This window comes from Antedon bifida, chromosome 11 (assembly GCF_963402885.1).
Source record: "Antedon bifida chromosome 11, ecAntBifi1.1, whole genome shotgun sequence".
Taxonomy (NCBI): Eukaryota; Metazoa; Echinodermata; class Crinoidea; order Comatulida; family Antedonidae; genus Antedon; species Antedon bifida.
This window is the reverse complement of record NC_136236.1, coordinates 9,970,612-9,991,713: the sequence shown is the minus strand read 5'-3', so window position 1 is coordinate 9,991,713 and position 21,102 is coordinate 9,970,612. Positions and strand designations below refer to the sequence as shown.

General features: G+C 31.8%; 2 protein-coding genes across 4 annotated transcripts in view; both read right to left on the bottom strand.

Annotated features, from left to right (window-relative positions):
• Window positions 1-14,030, bottom strand: part of LOC144855622 (major facilitator superfamily domain-containing protein 4A-like) — a 58,549-nt gene extending 44,519 nt beyond the window's left edge. Inside the window, exon 1 of the mRNA XM_078713526.1 lies at window positions 13,354-14,030. Coding sequence (XP_078569652.1) covers window positions 13,354-13,667 — 314 coding nt within the window. The 5' untranslated portion in view covers window positions 13,668-14,030. The remainder of the gene's footprint in view (window positions 1-13,353) is intronic.
• The window catches only part of LOC144855617 (cytosolic 10-formyltetrahydrofolate dehydrogenase-like), a 122,965-nt gene that overhangs the window by 78,627 nt on the left and 23,236 nt on the right, over window positions 1-21,102 (bottom strand). For 2 of the 3 annotated variants that reach the window (XM_078713519.1, XM_078713520.1), the window contains exon 21: window positions 18,650-21,046. In XM_078713519.1, coding sequence (XP_078569645.1) covers window positions 20,991-21,046 — 56 coding nt within the window. In that variant the 3' untranslated portion in view covers window positions 18,650-20,990. Of the gene's footprint in view, window positions 1-18,649; window positions 21,047-21,102 lie in introns of those variants that run through there. The other variant, XR_013614845.1, reaches the window with a different exon arrangement.

Sequence of the window (21,102 nt, the reverse complement as noted above, 5' to 3'; positions counted from 1 at the left end):
GGCAATTTCAACTAATCTCTATGCAGAAATTAATAGATAAAATGTTGAATACAAAATAGACATTATTAGTGCAGCTTAGGCCGCGCCTCAACTACTTTATTGAATTAGTTGAACGAGTTTAATTCAGTCGTCCCTCTTGGGAAATACATGTTATATATTAGTGTATCAATTGGTTAATATCCATGTTAATTGCTGATAATTATTATACTGTGAATCATGGCACAAAGATTCATCAAAAATAATTCAAATTTCAGAAGATAATAGGTCAACTTTATTGTTAGCAATGGCAGTATTGAAACCAGCTGTTTAATTAGTATTGATACAGAGAATTTAAAATTTAATATAAAAATCAATACAAATTAATTCCCCACAGTAAACTCTGCATTATAAAAGGTTATGGTAATTAACAACTTCCAATTAATACATTTTTGCATTATTGCAAATGTCGAAAAAAGAAAATGTTTTGAAAAGAATTTATTTCTTCCCAAGTATTTTATAAAAACACCACAATCAAAGACATGGGTAGAATACATCTACACACTTTTTCGTCATACTTCATAACTGAGACAAAGTTCAAATAGATTGGAAACAATCATAGCCATATGCAGGATTTGACAAGGGTTTTTCAGGCCTAGGATCCAGGAGCTTGTCTAAGAAGGGTCCAGGGGGTCAAATGCCTATAATAGGCCTACATATTATGTATTTACGACATAAACATTTGTTTAGCAATTGTCAGTTCTTTTTGATCTCCAATCTTTTTAGCTCTTAGAGTGCTCTTTGATATGCAAATTGTGTTTATTGTAGAAGTGTCTGTGTGGCGTCCCAGTGGACAGGAAGATTTTCCTAGTTCAAATTAAATAATTGGTTTGTACTTTGGAGTATGCGGATTAATACTAATACTTATGGGAAAGGGTGTGTATATTTCAATTTACTAAGATCATTATGATGCACATTATAGTCACAGATTTGAAGGCATGCATAATCATATTCATTGGTAAACCAAAATGCTAATTACTTGCCTAGGTACCATAATAGCAGGTCTGTAGCCAGCAAAAACACCCCCTCCCTCTCCCCCCCAATGCCAGTAATCGTACGCCGTCACTCAATATGATACTTTTTACAACTTTATAATTTCAAAGATATACTTAAATTAAGTGTTTTGCGATGCGAAGAAATCAGTGATTGGTGTCATGTAAGCTAGACCAGCGTATTGCGTTGAAACGTTTAGCCATATCATTGTTTATTATTGAGAAAAATGTTTGAATAAAGTGATTAAAAATATGCAACGATGTCGAATAACAGATTTTTTTACAAACAAAAGAGTCAATACAAAGTAGGTATATAAAATTAATATTAGTTGCATTAATTGATTATAATTCAATACAATTTACATTTAGTTTTCCTTCTTACACCGGAAGTGCACTTGCTTCTAGATGTACGTTTCCATCGTCAAACTTGAACGCAACGCAATCAAAACAAAATTCCAAGTGAATAATTATCAAACAATCCACAGAACATGCGCATCTAACATACTGCAAAAACATGTTATAGTTAGTCACATGTGTTTACTGTCAAAAAAAAGTAATATTATAAATCGTTTGCTTACTGCCAGCATGCTACACGGGAGTGTTATTTCCAGCCAATTAGAGGTGCCATTTATCATGAATTGTCGGAACCCCCTAGTCAGATCCTGACTATGGCCCTGAATAGGGACTTTTAGATCTGAGTGAACTTGCATGAAGTTCACGTTCACATTGGGCGTACTCGACTGCTACTCATCAACGGATATATGAACGTTTAGAATAAGTGGACATTTACGTTGATGTGCCAGTCAACATACGTCATAATGGCCTTTTAATCTATAGGAATTCTTGTGGTGCTATTCCACTGCTGGGCCGGTGGAAGTACACAGGCTTAGGATTATTCTCAGAAAATCATTGCGATATAGCTCTCAAGTGGGACTCGAACCCACAACCAACTGATCACTAGCCTGGCGTTCATATCTCTAGACCACCGAGCTTGGGCTGATTATTATCGAACTGTAGTTTAAAACAAAATACTAAAGGTAATATAAACAGTACATAGTTTCAAATAGTTTCAGAAGAATGTCCAATCTAAAATAGTCCTTTTTTTTATTCAATGGGAAAAATTAACAAGGTAAAATAAAATAATTAGTGGAATCAATCAACAATCTTCAAGAATTAAAATGATTGACTGTCTAAATTAATTTTATTCATGATTAGGGGCATGGGGAATATTGCAAAATTAACCACCTCAATCTCAAATTCAAATTACAAGGGACATCAAAAAATCCATGATTTTTCACTTGCTGTCATTATGACAACATTTTTCAAATTAACTTTCAGAAGACTATAATGTTGTTACAAGTCATTCAAAGAACATATGTCTTTAAAATGTGATTGCATCAATAACAATTTCAAATCCAACTTTCATTTTCATAGAATTGTAAAAAATAATTATCAGTACCAAATGGACTATTAAAAATTTCTGAATAGAAATGTTATTCTTTATTTTATGAGCTGGTCTGATGTAATAAGTATAGTCTTCACTGAATCAAGATGCAAGTAAATAGTTGTGACAAAAATGTTTCTCAGCAGACACACTCAGAGGAGGATCCAGCATTTTAGAGAGTCCACACCAACTCAGCCCCATGGTTAGGCCAGAGTTGAGGTGATTTTGAAAATATGACACTTTATTATAAATGTAAAATTAACAATTGATATTTTAAATTTGAAACTGAGGTACTAGCCTATTAAAAGGTGACATTTTCCCTTATATTTTGAGGATTTATTTTTAAAGACAACAGAAATAGGAATTTTAAATACTGTAAAGCCCAACATTTTCTTTGCAAAATTTGCTACACACCACAAGCTAGGCTTACGCACATAGAATAATTACTTTATGGACACATTACAACTTCTTATATGAATTAATGGACAAAAATTCGTCAAGCAAGTACACTATACATTTCATAAAAAATTACCTAAGAAATTTCGTAAGCTTTTTCAAACAATATTTTAGCAATCAATCCTCCCACGGCGCCACGCGTGTTGATCGCTGTGAGGATGAATTTCATCATTGAGCGAGGCAGCGCAGGCTGAGTAGGCCTAGGGCCAAGCTAGCATAATCAGGGTTCGTAAATGTTTCAGAATTGGGCTGCATCCCATTGTTTACAAAACAATATCTTAAACACAGTCAATACGGTTGCGGGTGGTCATTCGGAACACGTCAAATATTCCTATGTTAATATAGGTTGATAATAATTTCAAGACACCTTCGTATAATGTAACAATCAAGCACTAACGTAACAGTTCAACCACTAAAATAACAGACTTCAGGTCAAGACATTTTTTGACAAACACCAGCTTGCTCTAAATACAAAACTTATGTATATACTGTACTTAGCATATTCTGTAAATTTGTCCGATACAAAGATATGAATGTAAATGTTTCTAATCTATAGGTCTACTTGTGTTTAGTAAACAGCAACATAAGTACAGTAGTAAAAAGCCCTGTTGACACAAATTTATATGTTTATTTTTTATATCTTTTACATAATTTAGTTTAAGTTTCCTTGTACTGTAAATAGGCCTATTGTTAAATAAATTTTTTTTTTTCTCTAACTTTTATTTTACTTACTCTGGACGCACCTTCATTCAAGAAGTGTGCCACTGTTTGAAAAGTGTAGCTTCCAAATAAATTATTATTATTATATACTCTACCCTGATCCGCCGTATTTTGCTGCATTTTTCATATTTAACAAGAATTTATTTAATTATAAATGTTACCATATTACACCCAAAAAGATATAACACCTCCCTAACAACCCTCCCGATCAATAAACGCCATGGTGTGTTTATTCGAATACAATTTCTTACAGCAAATTAAATCTATTCAGTATTGCGTAACAGTAATAATGCTTTTAAAAAATACAATTTTTAATTAGTCTGATAGTGTTCAAATTTAATTAGTGTAATATTGTTTAAATATTACCTTGAATCATATTACCATGGTTACAATACAAGGACAAAGTTCAAAATGTACGAATCAGGTTTAATGAAGCATAAATTACGCAGAAAGATGACTAAAATATTGTTCATTCTGTAATTAATTATTTTTCCATATTAATGGCCATAGTAGTTGCAATTAATAATAGCAATAAAAACAAGAATATACAGTATGTATAGATTTGAAATATATACTAACCAAATAACTAAAAGAACATGTCCCCAGATAAATATGAAACAGCAATGTAACTAAAATATGTAATAAATACTGTAATTTGTTTAATTGATGCATGGTAAGAGACAGTAATTCAATATATGATACACTGGTCTGGCATTTATCAATATTTGCTTATATTTTTGCTTAAGCTGAAATATTTAAGTTCTTAAGCAAATAACTTAAGACTATTTTTATTTTACTTTGCGCATGTCTTATGACTTGGTTATGCATGCGCATTAGCTTTTTTCTCTTAGCGATGGTAGTGCTATAACATTTTATCTCCGCATTTTTACTCCCAACAAGAGAGGGCGCATTCTGGTTACTATGCTTTTATTACTTGAAATAGAGAAAGAGCACAAAAGTCGAAATACAGACGAAAATCATTCGCTCTAAACTTAAATCAAATCAACATTTATTTATTTGTTTCAATGACAGCGACCTTTGGCAGCCGATACAGTTTTCTAAAAGTAAATGCTAGTCAGTCAAATGGGTCGTACCTATCCCGAAATATTAATTTTGCTCGTCTAATTTCTAGGCCATCTTACTGAAGATCGATTATTATTTAGCGTCCTTGATAGCGAGGAAAACGCACTAGCGTGCTCACATTGTCTAAAAATAATTTTTCTGTTGCAGAAATGAGATAAGACGAAATTATTCGTCTTAAGGTTAAATGTATGTATGTATGTATTTTTTTTTTTTTGCACATTCTTAAGAATAATTATTAAGAAGTAATTGCCTCTGATACAAAAGAGAATACAACAAAGTTTTTTTTACATTATATGTAAATTAAAAGTGTTTAAATTTATTTGTAGCTGATTTATAACTCATATTTGTATTACTGTATACTCTACTGAATAAAGTAATTACAATTGACTATGATGAATAATTGTATATTAATATATAGTAAAGTTTGCATCAGGGGAGTGAAGTTGATTAATCAGATTTGTCTCCACTTCTTTCTAGTGTAATTGTACCAGGTACTCTGTGCATTTCACATTGCACCGGGTACTCTGTGCATTTCACATTGTACCGGATACTCTGTGCATTTCACATTGTACCGGGTACTCTGTGCATGTCACATTGTACCGGGTACTCTGTGCATTTCACATTGTACCGGGTACTCTGTGCATTTCACATTGTACCGGGTACTCTGTGCATTTCACATTGTACCGGGTACTCTGTGCATTTCACATTGTACCGGGTACTCTGTGCATTTCACATTGTACCGGATACTCTGTGCATTTCACATTGTACCGGGTACTCTGTGCATTTCACATTGTACCGGATACTCTGTGCATTTCACATTGTACCGGATACTCTGTGCATTTCACAATACTTTTGAATACATTCATACATTGTTTTTGTTTTCAGGTGGGACACAAAAACAATTGACTAAAATCTTTATGTTGTAATGGCTTGTTCACAAACATAATGTGTTCTTGCACGTGTATGGAGCCATACAAGGCATTTGAACAGCACTTTACCTACTTACTATAGAACAATGTCTTGGCCAATACCACTTTTTTAATAGGCCAAATAATTAAAATATATGTAATTATTATAATAATTTTTTTAATTTGCGGCCATCATGTACATTTAAAATAAATTAGATAAGGTAGACCATGGCTTTGTGATAGCATACTGTATACCTCCAAGCATACTTAGCAATTGGTTTACGATTGCAATGCTCCTGCAGTTCTAGTGCATACAGTATGTTATACATTTTTATCGGAGCCGTAGCCACTAGTTATAGTTGGTACTGTACATGTAGTTGGGAAACCCCACGACTCCCCATGCTTTGCCTGTGTCACCATTAATATTCTGAGCCAGCAATCAACAATTATTTTTAAAAATTGATTAAAAACATACCGCATTTATTCGAATAAACACCAGCTTTGAATAAACGGCTCCCTTGAATAAACGGCCCCCCCCCCCCACCCCCCTCTCCATAGAACATCATTTTGAATAAACTTCCCTTCAAATAAACACCCAGGGGCCTTTATTTATTTCCTCAAATAACACCCCAGCACATGCATAAAATACACAATATTGTATTATAACACATTTCTATTTGTATTAGAATTCATTGATTGACATGATCTACAATGTACCAAGCATTTTGATATAATTTTTAATGTATTTATCACTATCGATATTAATTGTGTTGTATTTTTTCATATCTAAGGGGTATTTATTTGATTATACATGTTACCATATTACACCCACAAAAATAAACACCTTTTTCAAATAAACGCCCTCTAAAACCCTCCTGAACAATAAACGCCCTCTAAAACCCTCCTAAACAATAAACGCCCCGGGCGTTTATTCGAATGACAGTATTGTATTCTTCTTCAAAAGGTAAAGGTTTTATTATATTGACTAGGAATAAAATGGCCATAACATTTACATCAATTTATATTAAATATGTATTTTTGTCAATTACTTTGAGATGATTCCTTAGAAAGAATTTTAAATAATTGTTTCCAATAAATCAATATACATAATATCTAATTGAAAAATAGTATGTAAATTTGGGTATTTAATCAATATTGAATAATTATTATATGGAGTCTATCTCAGAATCATAATATTTAAATGTATATGTATGGCACAGTACATTGAAATTATTACTGAGAATTATAACCACTTCTGTTTATTTAATTTTTCTTCTTCTTAAGCTTCTATTGCCAGAAAAACAACAAATTTGCAATATGAGGTTTCAAAAATAGATTGCTTTAATAATCTGGTTAATAAAAAATATATAATTGTACATAAAACAAATTTATCAATTTGAGTAAATTTTTAGGCCATTTTGAGCATTTAAAATTTCTTTGAATTAGTTTGCGTCACATTCACATTAAAGCCACAATACCTGCAATGTTTAACGTTTTGTAAAATAATGCATAGAACTTTAAACATTAAACCAGGTCATTTCTTGTCTTAAATGTGCATTCTAAGGTTAAAGACATTAGATTTTTACCTAATTTAAGGTCACACCACACTACATTTTTATGTCAAAAAAAAATACTATCTGATCTATATGGACCTATTGCGATAATTGTTTTCGTCTTGAAACAGTTAAAAGTGTGAATAATAAGTCAATTCTAAAAATTTAAGCAACATTGACGAGTTAGGCTATCGCGCAACGCATCGTAACATGCACATGCTATTTATTAGGCTTAGTCTACAGTAGGCTGTACATACAGCATAGCATCGATCAAAATCGTTCAAAAAGCGTCACTGGTTGGAGGTACACACTTAATTGGTGACAGTGGCTTAGGCTGCTTTTGTGCTTTCCTGGCAGCTAGTGACTATGATTTTATATTTTCTTCTTGCGTCGTGTTTGTTTAATTTGTTGATTTGTATTATATTTTGTAAAATGTATCTTTTGCCTGAGTAAATAATAATAATAACGGTTGACGGTATTGGCATTGTAAACAGTTTAGTTGACGGTTAGTTTTTATTTTACACCACTTACATTTATTTAATTGTTTGAATATGATGACCTTTTCAAATTAAAAAAAAAGTTCATATGTCTGAAGGAGAATATTTTGAGTAATAACATTATTGAAAATTAAAATAAATTTGATCTTGTTTACGCGATATGAGCTCTATTGAATGTGATGAACTGTGTTGAAAGAAATAAAAATCCAATTTTTAAAATTCAGATGGCCATATGATGACGTCATAACATACCGTAAATCTTAACCCTGGGTTATTATTCTTTGATTGTTTTTTAGGGTGGGTTACTATTAGAAGAGGGGTTACTAGTAGAGTATTGGGTTACTATTACTAATCTCTTGAAAATAGTAACCCACCCCAACTATTCCAGTCAGCAAATCATAGCAAAATAATAAAACAGTACGAATAAACAAATTTGTTTGATCTCTAACTCTTTTTCATAAACTCAAAAACACTCAATCCTCCCCCATTCCCAAGATCAACATGCATTATCTCCTTATTTTCAAAATATGGCTGCATCATAAATGACCAGTCTTCATAATGTCATTTTGTCAATAATAGTTTTTGTGACTCTAATATTAACCCCATGGGTTACTATTAGAGTAGTGGGTTATTATTTGACATGAATTCATATCTACAACTCATTACTATATTTTATAAGTTTAAAAAATAGGGGGCACCAGCCATCCTGGAGAGCTATAATCGATTGAATATAGGCATATTTTTACACAAATTTGTATAAAAATGCCCATTTTTAAACGCACAATTTTTAACGTGCACGTGTGTCATTATTTTACATCAAAAATGAAAGGAACTTATCATAAAAGGTATACAGAACACTAATCAAGTGCAAAAACGGTGTGTCTAAGCTGCGTACGGGCTAAGTACGCAAAAGCGCGCATGTAACAGAAATTTTTTTGAAAAATGTGAAATGCTTAAAACGTCCTGAAATGTAGAAATTGATTTTAAGCAATTTTAACTTACAAAGCGTGCATATGCGAAAAAAACCAAATGTTTTGCTGATGATACAAGAAGATGACCCTTGATATAAAGCATACATGTGTCCAAGTTTCATTTGAAAAAGGGTGTTATATAGTTTTGAATTAGAGACAATTTAAGAATTTCAGAAAATCGTGTGTAGTTACGCTACGCGACCATATTTTCATTAAACTAAAGTCTGTTGCACAACTACATATATACAGTCATCTGCTGGCCAAGTTAGAACATAATTATCGCCGTTTTCCAGATTTGCGACGAACAAAAAATGAGCAGAAAAAATGACATTTTTGACAATAATAGCTAGGGTATCGCTCTAACTATAGCCTAACTATAAAAGGGGCATGAGGCATGACATCACAAAATCGGTTACAGTCAGTACAATAGTTTAGAGACATCAATTATCATTTGTCTACTACTGTACACTGTGCATTGTGTGTATGTCGTTAAACCTAGTAATTGCCACTTGGCCAGGCGCTAGGCCTACAGTAAATATTATTTATTAGTATACTATTATTATAATAGTATTGTAAGTTTACTATGCATTGATATTATAATGTTTTATTTTTTTTTATTAGATTACAAAGCATAGTCTATTGTATGTCTGACATTAATTATAATAAATGCATTATTTCACAATACATATGACATGATTTAGGTCAATGAAGACTATGTGAACATCTGCAATACTTTTTTCATTCAATTTAAATGCTCTTCATTATCTAGACCTTAATCTGTCAGCTGAAATTATATCGGTTATGTCGACCTGGTTCAACATCATAATTTGATTCATTATATTAAACTTTATCTAGTTTAATTTTGTTCTTAGCTTTTGTGCTTAGTTTCTTTTCAAAATAAACAATTGAAATATATTTTTAATATACTCTGCATTGCACAGAATGTTTTAATTGTTTATGCTATTCAAATCTTAAGGTTCCAGATCTCTGGGTATGTGACCAAAATTATTATAAATTTCTTTTACTATAATATTCAAAAATTCATTTTTAAAATTTAAAATCAGAAATCCAATACTCTGGTTGGTCCCTGGCACAGTGGTGCCCCCTTGAAGGCCCAACCAGTAGATGCTAGGTTCGTGCGCAAATTATGGTGCTACCACTGCACTGGAAGTGTGTAGAATTTTTGAATAGGGCACAGAAGGCTTGAGCCTCTCAAGTAAAAAAACTCAATCAATTAATTAAAGCACAGATTTGGTGTATTATCAAAAGTATTTTATTAATTAAATGCCATAATAATTTAATTTTACTCATCAGTATTTTCAAATGTTCACAGCTTATTCCTTCTCATGAATGTTTTTCTACTTTTAATTCAAATAAATAAAATACTAAAAATGTAAAGTTTGTTGCAGGACAAAGATAGAACACTTTAATATTAAAAGAATCAACTTCAGTGACATCTGGGATAGTGTCCTAATTCAAAATTATGTTAATCCTCAATTCAAGATTATGTTAATCCTCAATTCAAGATTATGTTAATTTCAATCTCATAAAATAATATTAATAATACAATAGTCAGACCTGGAGACAGAGCTTTATTTGATTACTGATAGCTATACAAACCCACACCCACACTTTGTAGTTGACTGTACAAACTGTCTAAATGCATACTCCCATATAATAATATATATTGGCATCTTCAATAAAAAGAAAAATATCCAGCCCAGGTACCTCTGACCCACACATATCAATTATTAAAAACCTTCCCAGTACACATTCTGGTCATGTTGATATGCATTTTCAAATCCCAGCAACAGCATTTGGAATTGAGTTTTAAAACCTGTCCATTACAATTATATTTTTATTATTATTATTATTTATTCAGGCAAAAGATACATTTTACAAAATATAATACAAATCAACAAAGTAAAAAAAAAAAACGCAAGAAGAAAATATAAAATCATATTAGGTTGTGTAGGCCTATGGATACTAAGTAATTATCAAAAATTGGACAAATCCAAAGTGGGGAGAGGGGGACATTTGGACCCCATTTTGTATGATGAACCACCGTATAAATGCTCTCTCTTATAAAATAATAAATTTATGAAAAATAATATGGACAGAAATCATTAAAACAATATAATCTATTGAAAAATGAAAATATTGAACTATCTATTTGTTAACTAGTTTGACTTTCTTATAGCTTTACCTTGAACTATTAAACTAAATCTTTAATTATTTTTCTCAATCTAAGCAGGTGTGAATTGTATATTAGAGGCAATAGTGTTTTGAAAGTAAACAATTATGAATGAATGCCAAACCTTCTTAACCTCCATACCATTCATTTCTTCTGAATAGAATTCCTTGATTGTTATTGCAAAAACCAAAGTAAACAAAACTGAATTGAAATTAGAGATAACGTATCTCATCACAAGAATATCCAGAGGGGAAAATAGGGGTGGTGCTATGATTCTAAGTCAGTTTGCCGAATCCCAATTTACAGAGTCTAATTTGCAGCAAACAATACAAAACTCAGAATTGCCAACTCTAATAATATTATTTATAGCATAATTAATATAAAGTATATTACTTAGTATTTTCTAATGTCTTTTTTATTCACCTAAAAACTATGGCAAATTCAAGAGTGTAGCATAAAGGCCAAAGTGAAACCAACACGTTGAAAGCTACATTTGCACCACAGCATGTGATAAAACCATGGTCCTAAAATTCAACATTCTAGATGATTATATAAATAGTCCGCTTCACTAGCTCACATAATGTTTTTTGAAATGGTCATTTTCCATGACAATACCAATTAAAACATTTTGTTAAAAAGTTTTAAAAGATTTCTTTGCTTTAACTTGCTTTCTTCTTTCCTAAATTAAAGTTATGGCCATCATACATAGTATGCGTCATTCATCAATGTTGATATAGTTTTGTGACAGATTTTGCTGTTGTTCGGCACAATGAATGGAAATGATAAAACACACTGTGAATATTGAATAAACTGTACATTTTTTAAGTGATGATGGAATGATTTACAAAGCCCTAAGGGTGTATGTGTTACATCTAGTGGGGACAGTGAATAGTTTGCATGCGTTGAATTCTAGTGGGAACTAAGCCTTAAATAACTAGACAGTGAATAGTTTCAGAACACTCCTACAGTATAAATGATGAGATTGCAGGATCCCTTTATTACACTTGAATACAGGTTGTATGTGGGTGATGTCATTAAACAAGGAGGTATATAGTATAGATTAATTCATTATTAAGATGAAATAAAAATGACATCACCATCTTCTAGATGACATCATCATGACTTCATTGGCAGTTTGCTTACAATTAAAGTGTCTTTATTTTAATTTATGAGCACTTGGGGATAAATTTGATACCTACTTTCTGCACTATTATAGGCCATGTTTCTGCTGCCAAGTAAATACTGTATTTAATACAGTATTTTTTTATTAACACCGTATACAGTATTTTTTTGGCAGCGGAAACGGCGCTCATAAATAAAATACCGTATTTTGTATACCGTATTTTCCCCACCAAATTTGTGGATAAAATATGGTATTACAAATGTATACCATATATTCTGTACCCTTTTCTACTACCAATAAAAAATACCATATATTTTTTGACCTGTGACATGGGGTAAACATCGTGTACGAAATTTTTTTAGCAGAAACGGTGATACTAAAAAATACGGTATAAAATATACCATATTTTATACCGTATTTTTATACCGTATATTATACGGTATATTTTATTGTATTCTATACCGGTATAAAACACGATATATTTTATACCTTATTTTTTAGTACACTATATTTTTAGTACATCGTACAGGCCCATTTTAAAACTACATGGTAATTGTACTGGAATTTAAAGTATTAAAGTTACAAATAGAGTTGGTTGCTACCAAAATAAATCCAATAAATTGCTGATGGCAGGCTGTCACAAATATAATATCTTGTTACACCATGATTGTTCACTATCTGAGGATCAATGCTTTTTGTTCAAATATTTAACAGTTGGTACAATTAAAATATTTGTACAAAGATACCTATGACACAATGCAAGTAAAGCAGACATCGGTGTATATAGTGTAACAACATTGGTCCACACAAGGTCTTGGCTTGACCTAGCAAAACTTAATCATCTCAATATTAAACAATTTATAAAAATCAATTCAGGTTTAATAAATGATTAATACAAAACAGTTTTAAAAATGGAATAGCAAGAAATGCTTCAACTACTGGATGTCATGGCTAACAACATTATATGGCTACACACTCATCATCAAAATTATTAGAATTATTGTATTAATATTATTTAGATGGAGGATCAACATTATAGTGTACATATGACCAATAATCATGTCAACTGAAATTAGAATTAGAAAAAATATGTATGAATTAAAAAATATCTATAGGTTTTTGCATCAACTCAAATGTCATGGTTAAAATTCTGCAAATTATGTTTGATGTTAGTGTTACCAAATTGTGAGTTATAGACTATGGTTTGCAAAAATGTTACTACTACTAGTGATTGCGAATATGTAAAACCTCATGTGTTAACTTTGATGCAAAACAGTGACATGTGTCACACTGAATTTTTTCTGTTCTTTTTATGAAGTGAATAAAGTTGAAATAAAAAAAAAAATGTTTCCTTGCGCAGCTTAAAATGTCCTTACCTGTCAACAAGAATTCCTCCAATCATTGATCCAACTAAAGTACTAAGAGTTTGAGCAAGAAACACCCAAGCCATAGAGTCTAGTTTTGAGCCTGTTTGACAACCAAGGTCCAACAATGTTGGCCCTAAGAGAGCAACACACATTCCAAAACTCCAAAAAACACTACAGTATGTTATAGTGGCCTGCAGGTTCCTGCTAAATAGATCTCGAGATGTTATCAATGGAGGACTTGACGAAGACAAACCTTCTTTTGATGATGTGTCAGAACTTTCTGTTGAACTGCTGGTCTCTGATTTCTTCTTTCTCTCTGCCATTTCTATGCTTTTATTTTCTATGGCAAGTAATTAATAACAATAATAAAATATATAGATGTGTGCGTTATCCTTTTAAAAATTAGCCGTTAAAACAGTATCGGTAAGCACAAAATGAAGGCATATATGGGGATTACCGACAGTGTGTAACAACAGGTGTTTAGAAGGTAATCGTTTAGAACCGGGAACCTAATCTCAACAAAACCTGCCTGAACACTGTGAAAATCGCTACTGTCATCTCACTGCTTTTTTGATTGTTTTAATATAAGACTAATAATTTATAGGCGAAACCTGCTAAACCGTTCTGAGTACAGGTGCTGTACGGCGTCCACCGGCAAAGAAGTCAGTTTGTCTGTCAAATCTATACGGTCATTTTCACTTCATTAGCAGTCCAACAATATCTCTTGTTTATCGACTGCACACAACATTGGTGTGAGGTTGGTGTCATTTTGCAAAAGGTATTTTGCAAAAAAAACGTATAGGCTATAGTAATGATACAATAATAACAAATAAAATCATTTAATAAATTAGGCATAGATGCATCTAACTACAATTAATAGATTATACATTTTCACTATAAAATAGAAAAAGGGTACTCTATCCGTGAAATATATAAGCTGTTGACTACCCCGTTGAATAAAATGGTGGAATCCAATGAATCCACCAGTGATGATGAGATTTGAGATTGGCTGAAAATATACCATATAGTTTTCTATGTTCATTCTAGCGATGTCAAATTGTGTGTAAAATTGCTTTGTGTCTATTTATTCTTATGTAACGTACTGTACTTCAAAGAGACAATTACAATAAAATTGTACAGAAACTCCACATTATAGGGCTATTTAGGTCTACCATGGAATTCTCTATGGGCCTACTGACTCGTGCAGTTAGTCAAGAATCATTAGTAGGGCCTATAAACATTAACAGGTTGCTAGTAGGCCTAAGTTCTAACGAAACGCGTGCAACTACACGAAATGCTAAATTTGATAATAAATAATAAGATACTATAAGACTTTTCTTTTAAACTGTTATCATTTTAAAATGAAAATCACTAAAGCGCAGGTCTGAGAAAGAGGGTCGCATTTAAAAAGAATCGTTCAACATTCAGTCTTATAGAACCTTTATAAAACCCTTATAAAAATAATAATTTTAGCGTCACAACAAATTTAATATCGGCTTACTGGTATTAATATTATTTTATTATTATTTATAGAAACGGTGTCTTTAAAATTAACATATTCTTGAAGATTGACATAAAAATACAGTTAGGCCTAAATATATACGATAAAGTACACACATTCCACAAAGGTGAGTTCCAAAACAGATTATAAAAAACATGTTACGTTATCGTTTTAAAAGAATATACAGTATTATGATTGTTGATTTAAAATTAATCTGCGAACATGATCGGTGATATTTTAGATTCGACCATACGTCTGTATCATTTCTATTTTCAATTATAAAAGTTGTTTGTTAATCCATATAAATGGAGGAGATGATTGATTCTGTGAAATTTAAAAGCATAAATTATTTAGAAGCATATGATACTAACAAAAAATGATTGTGCTTATCACCAGATAATGATAATATGATGAAAGCCTGATGTTGAATTAAGAACAGAACAATTTGAAAATATTTACGTCAGTGTGAACAATAAGCTCATCAACTATACGTACGTCATCGCAAATGAACGTCTTCACGGTCGCTAGGTATAATCAAAATACGAGTAGACAATTATCGTCAGTTACTTGAAATGATTAAAAATAGATGGAAATCTCAAGATGGTCGGCTTATCGAATCAGTCATGGTGCCAATACACTAAACTGGTATTAAAAGAAAAATGCGCGGATGTTTTTATCCAGGAGACATCCTAACACCTATCTTTATTATATATTTTATGTGATAAATGTAATGGGCAAGTTATTTGCAATTGTCTGCTATCCGTTGTGATTGGATAGACCTCGACATATTAAAAATACTGTGTTTAATAATTAGGCTTACTATGATTATTATTTTTATTCATAATTAATATTGTACGTGTCCTGATGAGATGGCATTTTATAATGCCAATTTTAATAGAGCTTTTCCTAATTTGATACCAAAATATGCAATTTACTTCTCACTCAAGTGATAAGATGGGTTTGAAGTGCTACACAAGAAGATATGATGGTGTTTACGGTGGTGCTATACCAAGATATGCGATTTACTTCTCAACCAAGTGAAAATATGGTGTTTAAGTGCTACACAAGGAGATGAGATGGTGTTTACTGTGGTGCTATACCAAGATATGCGATTTACTTCTCAATCAAGTGATAATATGGTGTTTAAGTGCTACACAAGATGAGATGGTGTTTACTGTGGTGCTATACCAAGATATGCGATTTACTTCTCAACCAAGTGAAAATATGGTGTTTAAGTGCTACACAAGGAGATGAGATGGTGTTTACTGTGGTGCTATACCAAGATATGCGATTTACTTCTCAATCAAGTGATAATATATGGTGTTTAAGTGCTACACAAGATGAGATGGTGTTTACTGTGGTGCTATACCAAGATATGCGATTTACTTCTGAATCAAATGATAATATGGTGTTTAAGTGCTACACAAGAAGATGATATGGCTTTTTACTGTGGTGCTATACCAAGATATCAGATGTGCTCCTCAATCAGGCAATAGGATGGTGTTACAGAAGAAGGAAGATGACAAGTTACAGTGGTGCTATCCGAGATGGTACTACACCATTTGAAATGGTGTTTATGTGAAGTTACATCATCAATGCTAAGAGATGTGTTATCGTTAACAATAATCGGCGATCTAATCTACGTAAACATTGAAATGATAAAGATTTACATAAAAAGGTACTCGCTATCGTTATCATTTCAACTTGATCGTTTTCAAACGATCGTCGTTGAACTGCTAACGATCAACGACGACGATAGCGTCGAATAACGTCGACAGGAAACAGGCTTAAGGCAACTTCCGTCTTATCGCTATTATTGTGTTGCTGTATATGAAAAATGTTTTATAGGTAGTACCGTGTTTTGTAATTTCTTACCTTTAAGTAAATCAGGAGGCAAAAGTAAGTTAGTACTCGTATTGACTGCCCCCTCTCTTGGATGTGTTAATGTGTTGTCATATGATTGTTTGAAACTATTTTATAGTAGCCTGTCTATAACATGTTGTTATAGTGCGTTCCATCTTTATGATTCTTGTGTAAAAAAAAAGTGTCTCTTGTTTTGGTGTTGTGCCTGGATTTTGATGTGTGTGTAAGTATGTGTGTTTTAATGAAGTCAATGATTGGCACCAAATAATACAATTTCTTTAAAAGGTCTATAACATGTATTGGTAATATATACATTTAAATTGAGAATCCTGTGTGTTTTTCTAAGTATCTGTGTAATTTTGATTGAATAAATATATACTTTAGTAATATCCTATTGTCTACAGAAAGACCTGCACTAACTGTGGAACAGCTTTTGTAACGTCACGGCCAAAGTCAATCATGTGATCGTGATAATAAAGTTGACCTCAAAGAGAGGTGCGCAGTTGTTACGAAATGAATATTGGAATGTTGAAATGAATGTATAGTTCTTTGCAAGAACCGGATCTTGATAGGCTTAAAGTAGTTAGAGTTGCAAGGCATTTTATATGTTTTAATGTTTTGTTGTTAGCTTAATTGTTAAAAGAAGTAATGCTGCCGCCAACGAATTTAACGACATTCACAACCAAAATATTTCTTTGTAACAAAATTTATTTTAAATGGAACGCTACAAAAATAATCCTCCGCGGCTTCATCAGTGCATAAATACCTAATAACCAGACAAGAACGTATATCTTTGTTACGTTTTAATATCAATTCATTTTCATATCACGCAATCCATTTTTCAACAATATTAATAATACAATTTTAATTGAATAGCGAGGGATTAGTTACAGTGTTGAATTTGAATAAACCAATGGTAATTGACTGATTTACTAATTTACGGGGACTTCCCCGTGACGTTATCCTATATTGTTAGTCGCGTATGCTATAGGCTACAATCCTCTGTTTGCTAGCGCACTATAGAGTGAGTGACATTTCCGGCGAACTAGAGGTGCAATTTATCATGAACGTGCGAGAGTACCATTTGCGGCCATCTAGTGGGTGTCATTTAACAATTTGTTTCGCCACAGGCACCACGATGTGGGTCCTGTGGCTCAAATACCCAGTGTCTACACAGCCCAATAGACTCTTTGGGCAACTCTCTTAAAATAGTCCTGCGACCGCCCCTGCTTAGAGTGGCGCTACAGAGATGTGTTAAACCTAGATAATAGATACCTATGTAGTGCAACAAGAAATGAGACAGTGCTTAGAGTGGCGCTACATAACGAGATGTGTTAAACCTAGATAATACCTATATAGTGCAACAAGAGATGAGACAGGGATTAGAATGACGCTACATCAAGAGATGTGTTAAACCTAGATAATAGATGATACCTATGTAGTGCCACAATAGATGAGACAGTGCTTAGAGTGGCGCTACATAACGAAATGTGTTAAACCTAGATAATAGATACCTATGTAGTGCAACAAGAAATGAGACAGTGCTTAGAGTGATGCTACATCAAGAGATGTGTTAAACCTAGATAATACCTATGCCACAATAGATGAGACCGTGCTTAGAGTGGCGCTACACAACGAGATGTGTTAAACCTAGATAATAGATGATACCTATGTATAGTGCCACAATAGATGAGGCGGTGATAACATAAAGAGATGCGACTTTGCTACACCAGCATGATGCTTATGTACAGTAGGGCTACACAAAGAGATAAGAGAGTCCTGCACAGCGGTGCTATACCAAGAGATGAGATTGTGTTTGTTGTGCTTCATCAAGAGATGCTTAAACAGTAATTGCTACACCAGGAAATTTAAATCAGATGTTATTGCATACAATGAAAAAATAACAGACACTTCAAATAATACTTTGTTATTTTCATTTCCAAGTCTTTGTTTATTCATTTCTAACCATCAACATAATATATTGTGAAACTCAGCAAAATCTATACATTAAAATGTGTACTGTATCTTTTAAAATTACAATTGTCACATCCATTATTATATGAAAAAAGGGTTATTTTCATGCAACCAAATGATATCAACATTTTGTAACCCTTTAAAAAAATTTATGGATGTTACAATTGTGTTTATGATATAAACAATATGAATATTGTAACATATTATAATGTAATAATGAATGTCTAGTTATAAATGAACACAAGCTATAAGTACACAATGAAAGAGCACACACAATAAGATTGTACTGCAAGTTTAAAAAAAAAAAAAAAAAAATTGTCTATAATTTGCATTGTATATTTAAAATAGAACGTTTTAATGCATATCAATTTAAACTTTTTTTTTTATCTTAAAATACAATTTCACTTTGGTAAAAAATCTTTGGAATATTAAAAAAAACAAAACATTTAGATACAAATTTGAATGCGTTAAATGTTTTATTAAAACAATAATATCCAACCATTACCAACCTTTTAGGTTTATGAAAACAGCATGTTGAAATTAAAATTTGTTAGTGGTAAAAAAATTCAGTTGTAGATTTCTATTCGACAAGCATTTCAAAGAATTTATTTACATATTTTCCAGATGTGTCAAGAAATAAAAAATATCCTTCAAATTAAAACAGTTTCATTAGCAATCTAATTAAAATAGACTTGATTCCAATCACAACGGCATTAAACCTTGTTTAGGACTAATTAAAATAAACATCAAGTTGTCAGTTTTTCACTTGTCAAGTCGAATTAAAACAGTAACACATTAAATGGTATTTATGAACTATAGTCAAAGATTTTGACGTATATGAGACCTTGATTATAAGCCTAGTGATCAGCTTCAAAAGCACTATCAAATCTGATATAAAACATAAAATAATTAATAGAATGCAACAAATAATAATTGAAGGTTACCCTTTTTTTCATTGCTGCAATGACAACACTCAGCTGCAAAGTTTCACCCTTACCAAAATAAAGCTGCTTTCAATATTCTTTGAACACTACTACATTCAAACTAACCTTAGTGTATACTACTCTGTTATTGTTTGTACAATATTCTAAATCTCTATATATATTTTCTGTACCCAGTTAGGGTGTTGAATTCATCATGAGGCATAATATTGTGTACATCAGACAGTGTAACACTTTATAACATCATTTACAATCAAATGTAAAACCTCAAATTGTATGAATTATAAAAAATTATAACATTCATACATAAAAAATTAAGAAGTTAATTACCTAAACACATAATTTGTCTTCTGTGGATGTATAAACAAAGTAGATGCGTTAATTGGTCACATTTTGTCAGAAGTATATTAACCTAGTTACAGTAATTATCAAATATTATATAAACACCTAAATAAATTCCTGTCATTTGATTGTGGGTCTCATGGCGTGAAATAGTACATACTATTTAATGATTGTGTAATAGTATTTTTTTTCATCCATTTTTTGAAGATTTTTTGCATATGAAAAATTCTGTGTGAATTCTGAATAATAGCGAATCTACTTAGAAATTATAGAAAACAGATAATGAATGTTTCTATAATCGTGCAAATAATATTATTCGGTGACATATAAAATTCTATTTTGACAAGGCGAAACACACGTAAAAATAGAATTTTGAAATTATTTGTACAATCGCACTCATAAACATTCATAATTGTATAACATTGGTGCAGTACGCACTTCTTCCTTGAGCTTGAACCTAACCCTAGCCATCAGCTTGGCTGTTTAGGTATAAATGGCAGACTAGTGATTCAAAGGTCATGGGTTTTGAGTGCCACCTGAGAATGAGTGTCTTCTGAAATATACTTATAAAAGTGCAATTTACGTTAGACTGGGACAAAACATCTGACCAATTAACTAGCTCCGTGCCACGAAGCTATTTCATATTATGAAATAGAAATGGTAAGTAAACATTGAGCTATTATCCATACTTCAGATTTTAAGGACAATATTTAAGGACAACTTTAGTACACTACATGGCAAATAGTGATAAGATTTTACAGTTTAAAAATGTTGATTTTGAAAATGAATAATTTTAATGTAAATTAAGTTGTAATATACAGTACACTCATTCATTTGATAAGATATGCCTGTGTTTTAATAAAACTAACCAGTCACTGTCCTGGAAGGAGATAGCACTATACTATAACAAAGTACAGTATCTTGGGTATTATATAAAACACTTGCTAAAATTAGAAAATACTAATTGTGAGCAGCATACAGTATGTTGGCAATAGAAATCTTCATACTTCATATTCTAATTTTCTTCAATACTCTATTGTGACGGTTTTTGTCCGTAAATATTCGTGAAGAGCCTCTTCACCTAAAATAAAAAAAATACATACAGTTATACTTATATAAAATATCTTCTAATGTTTT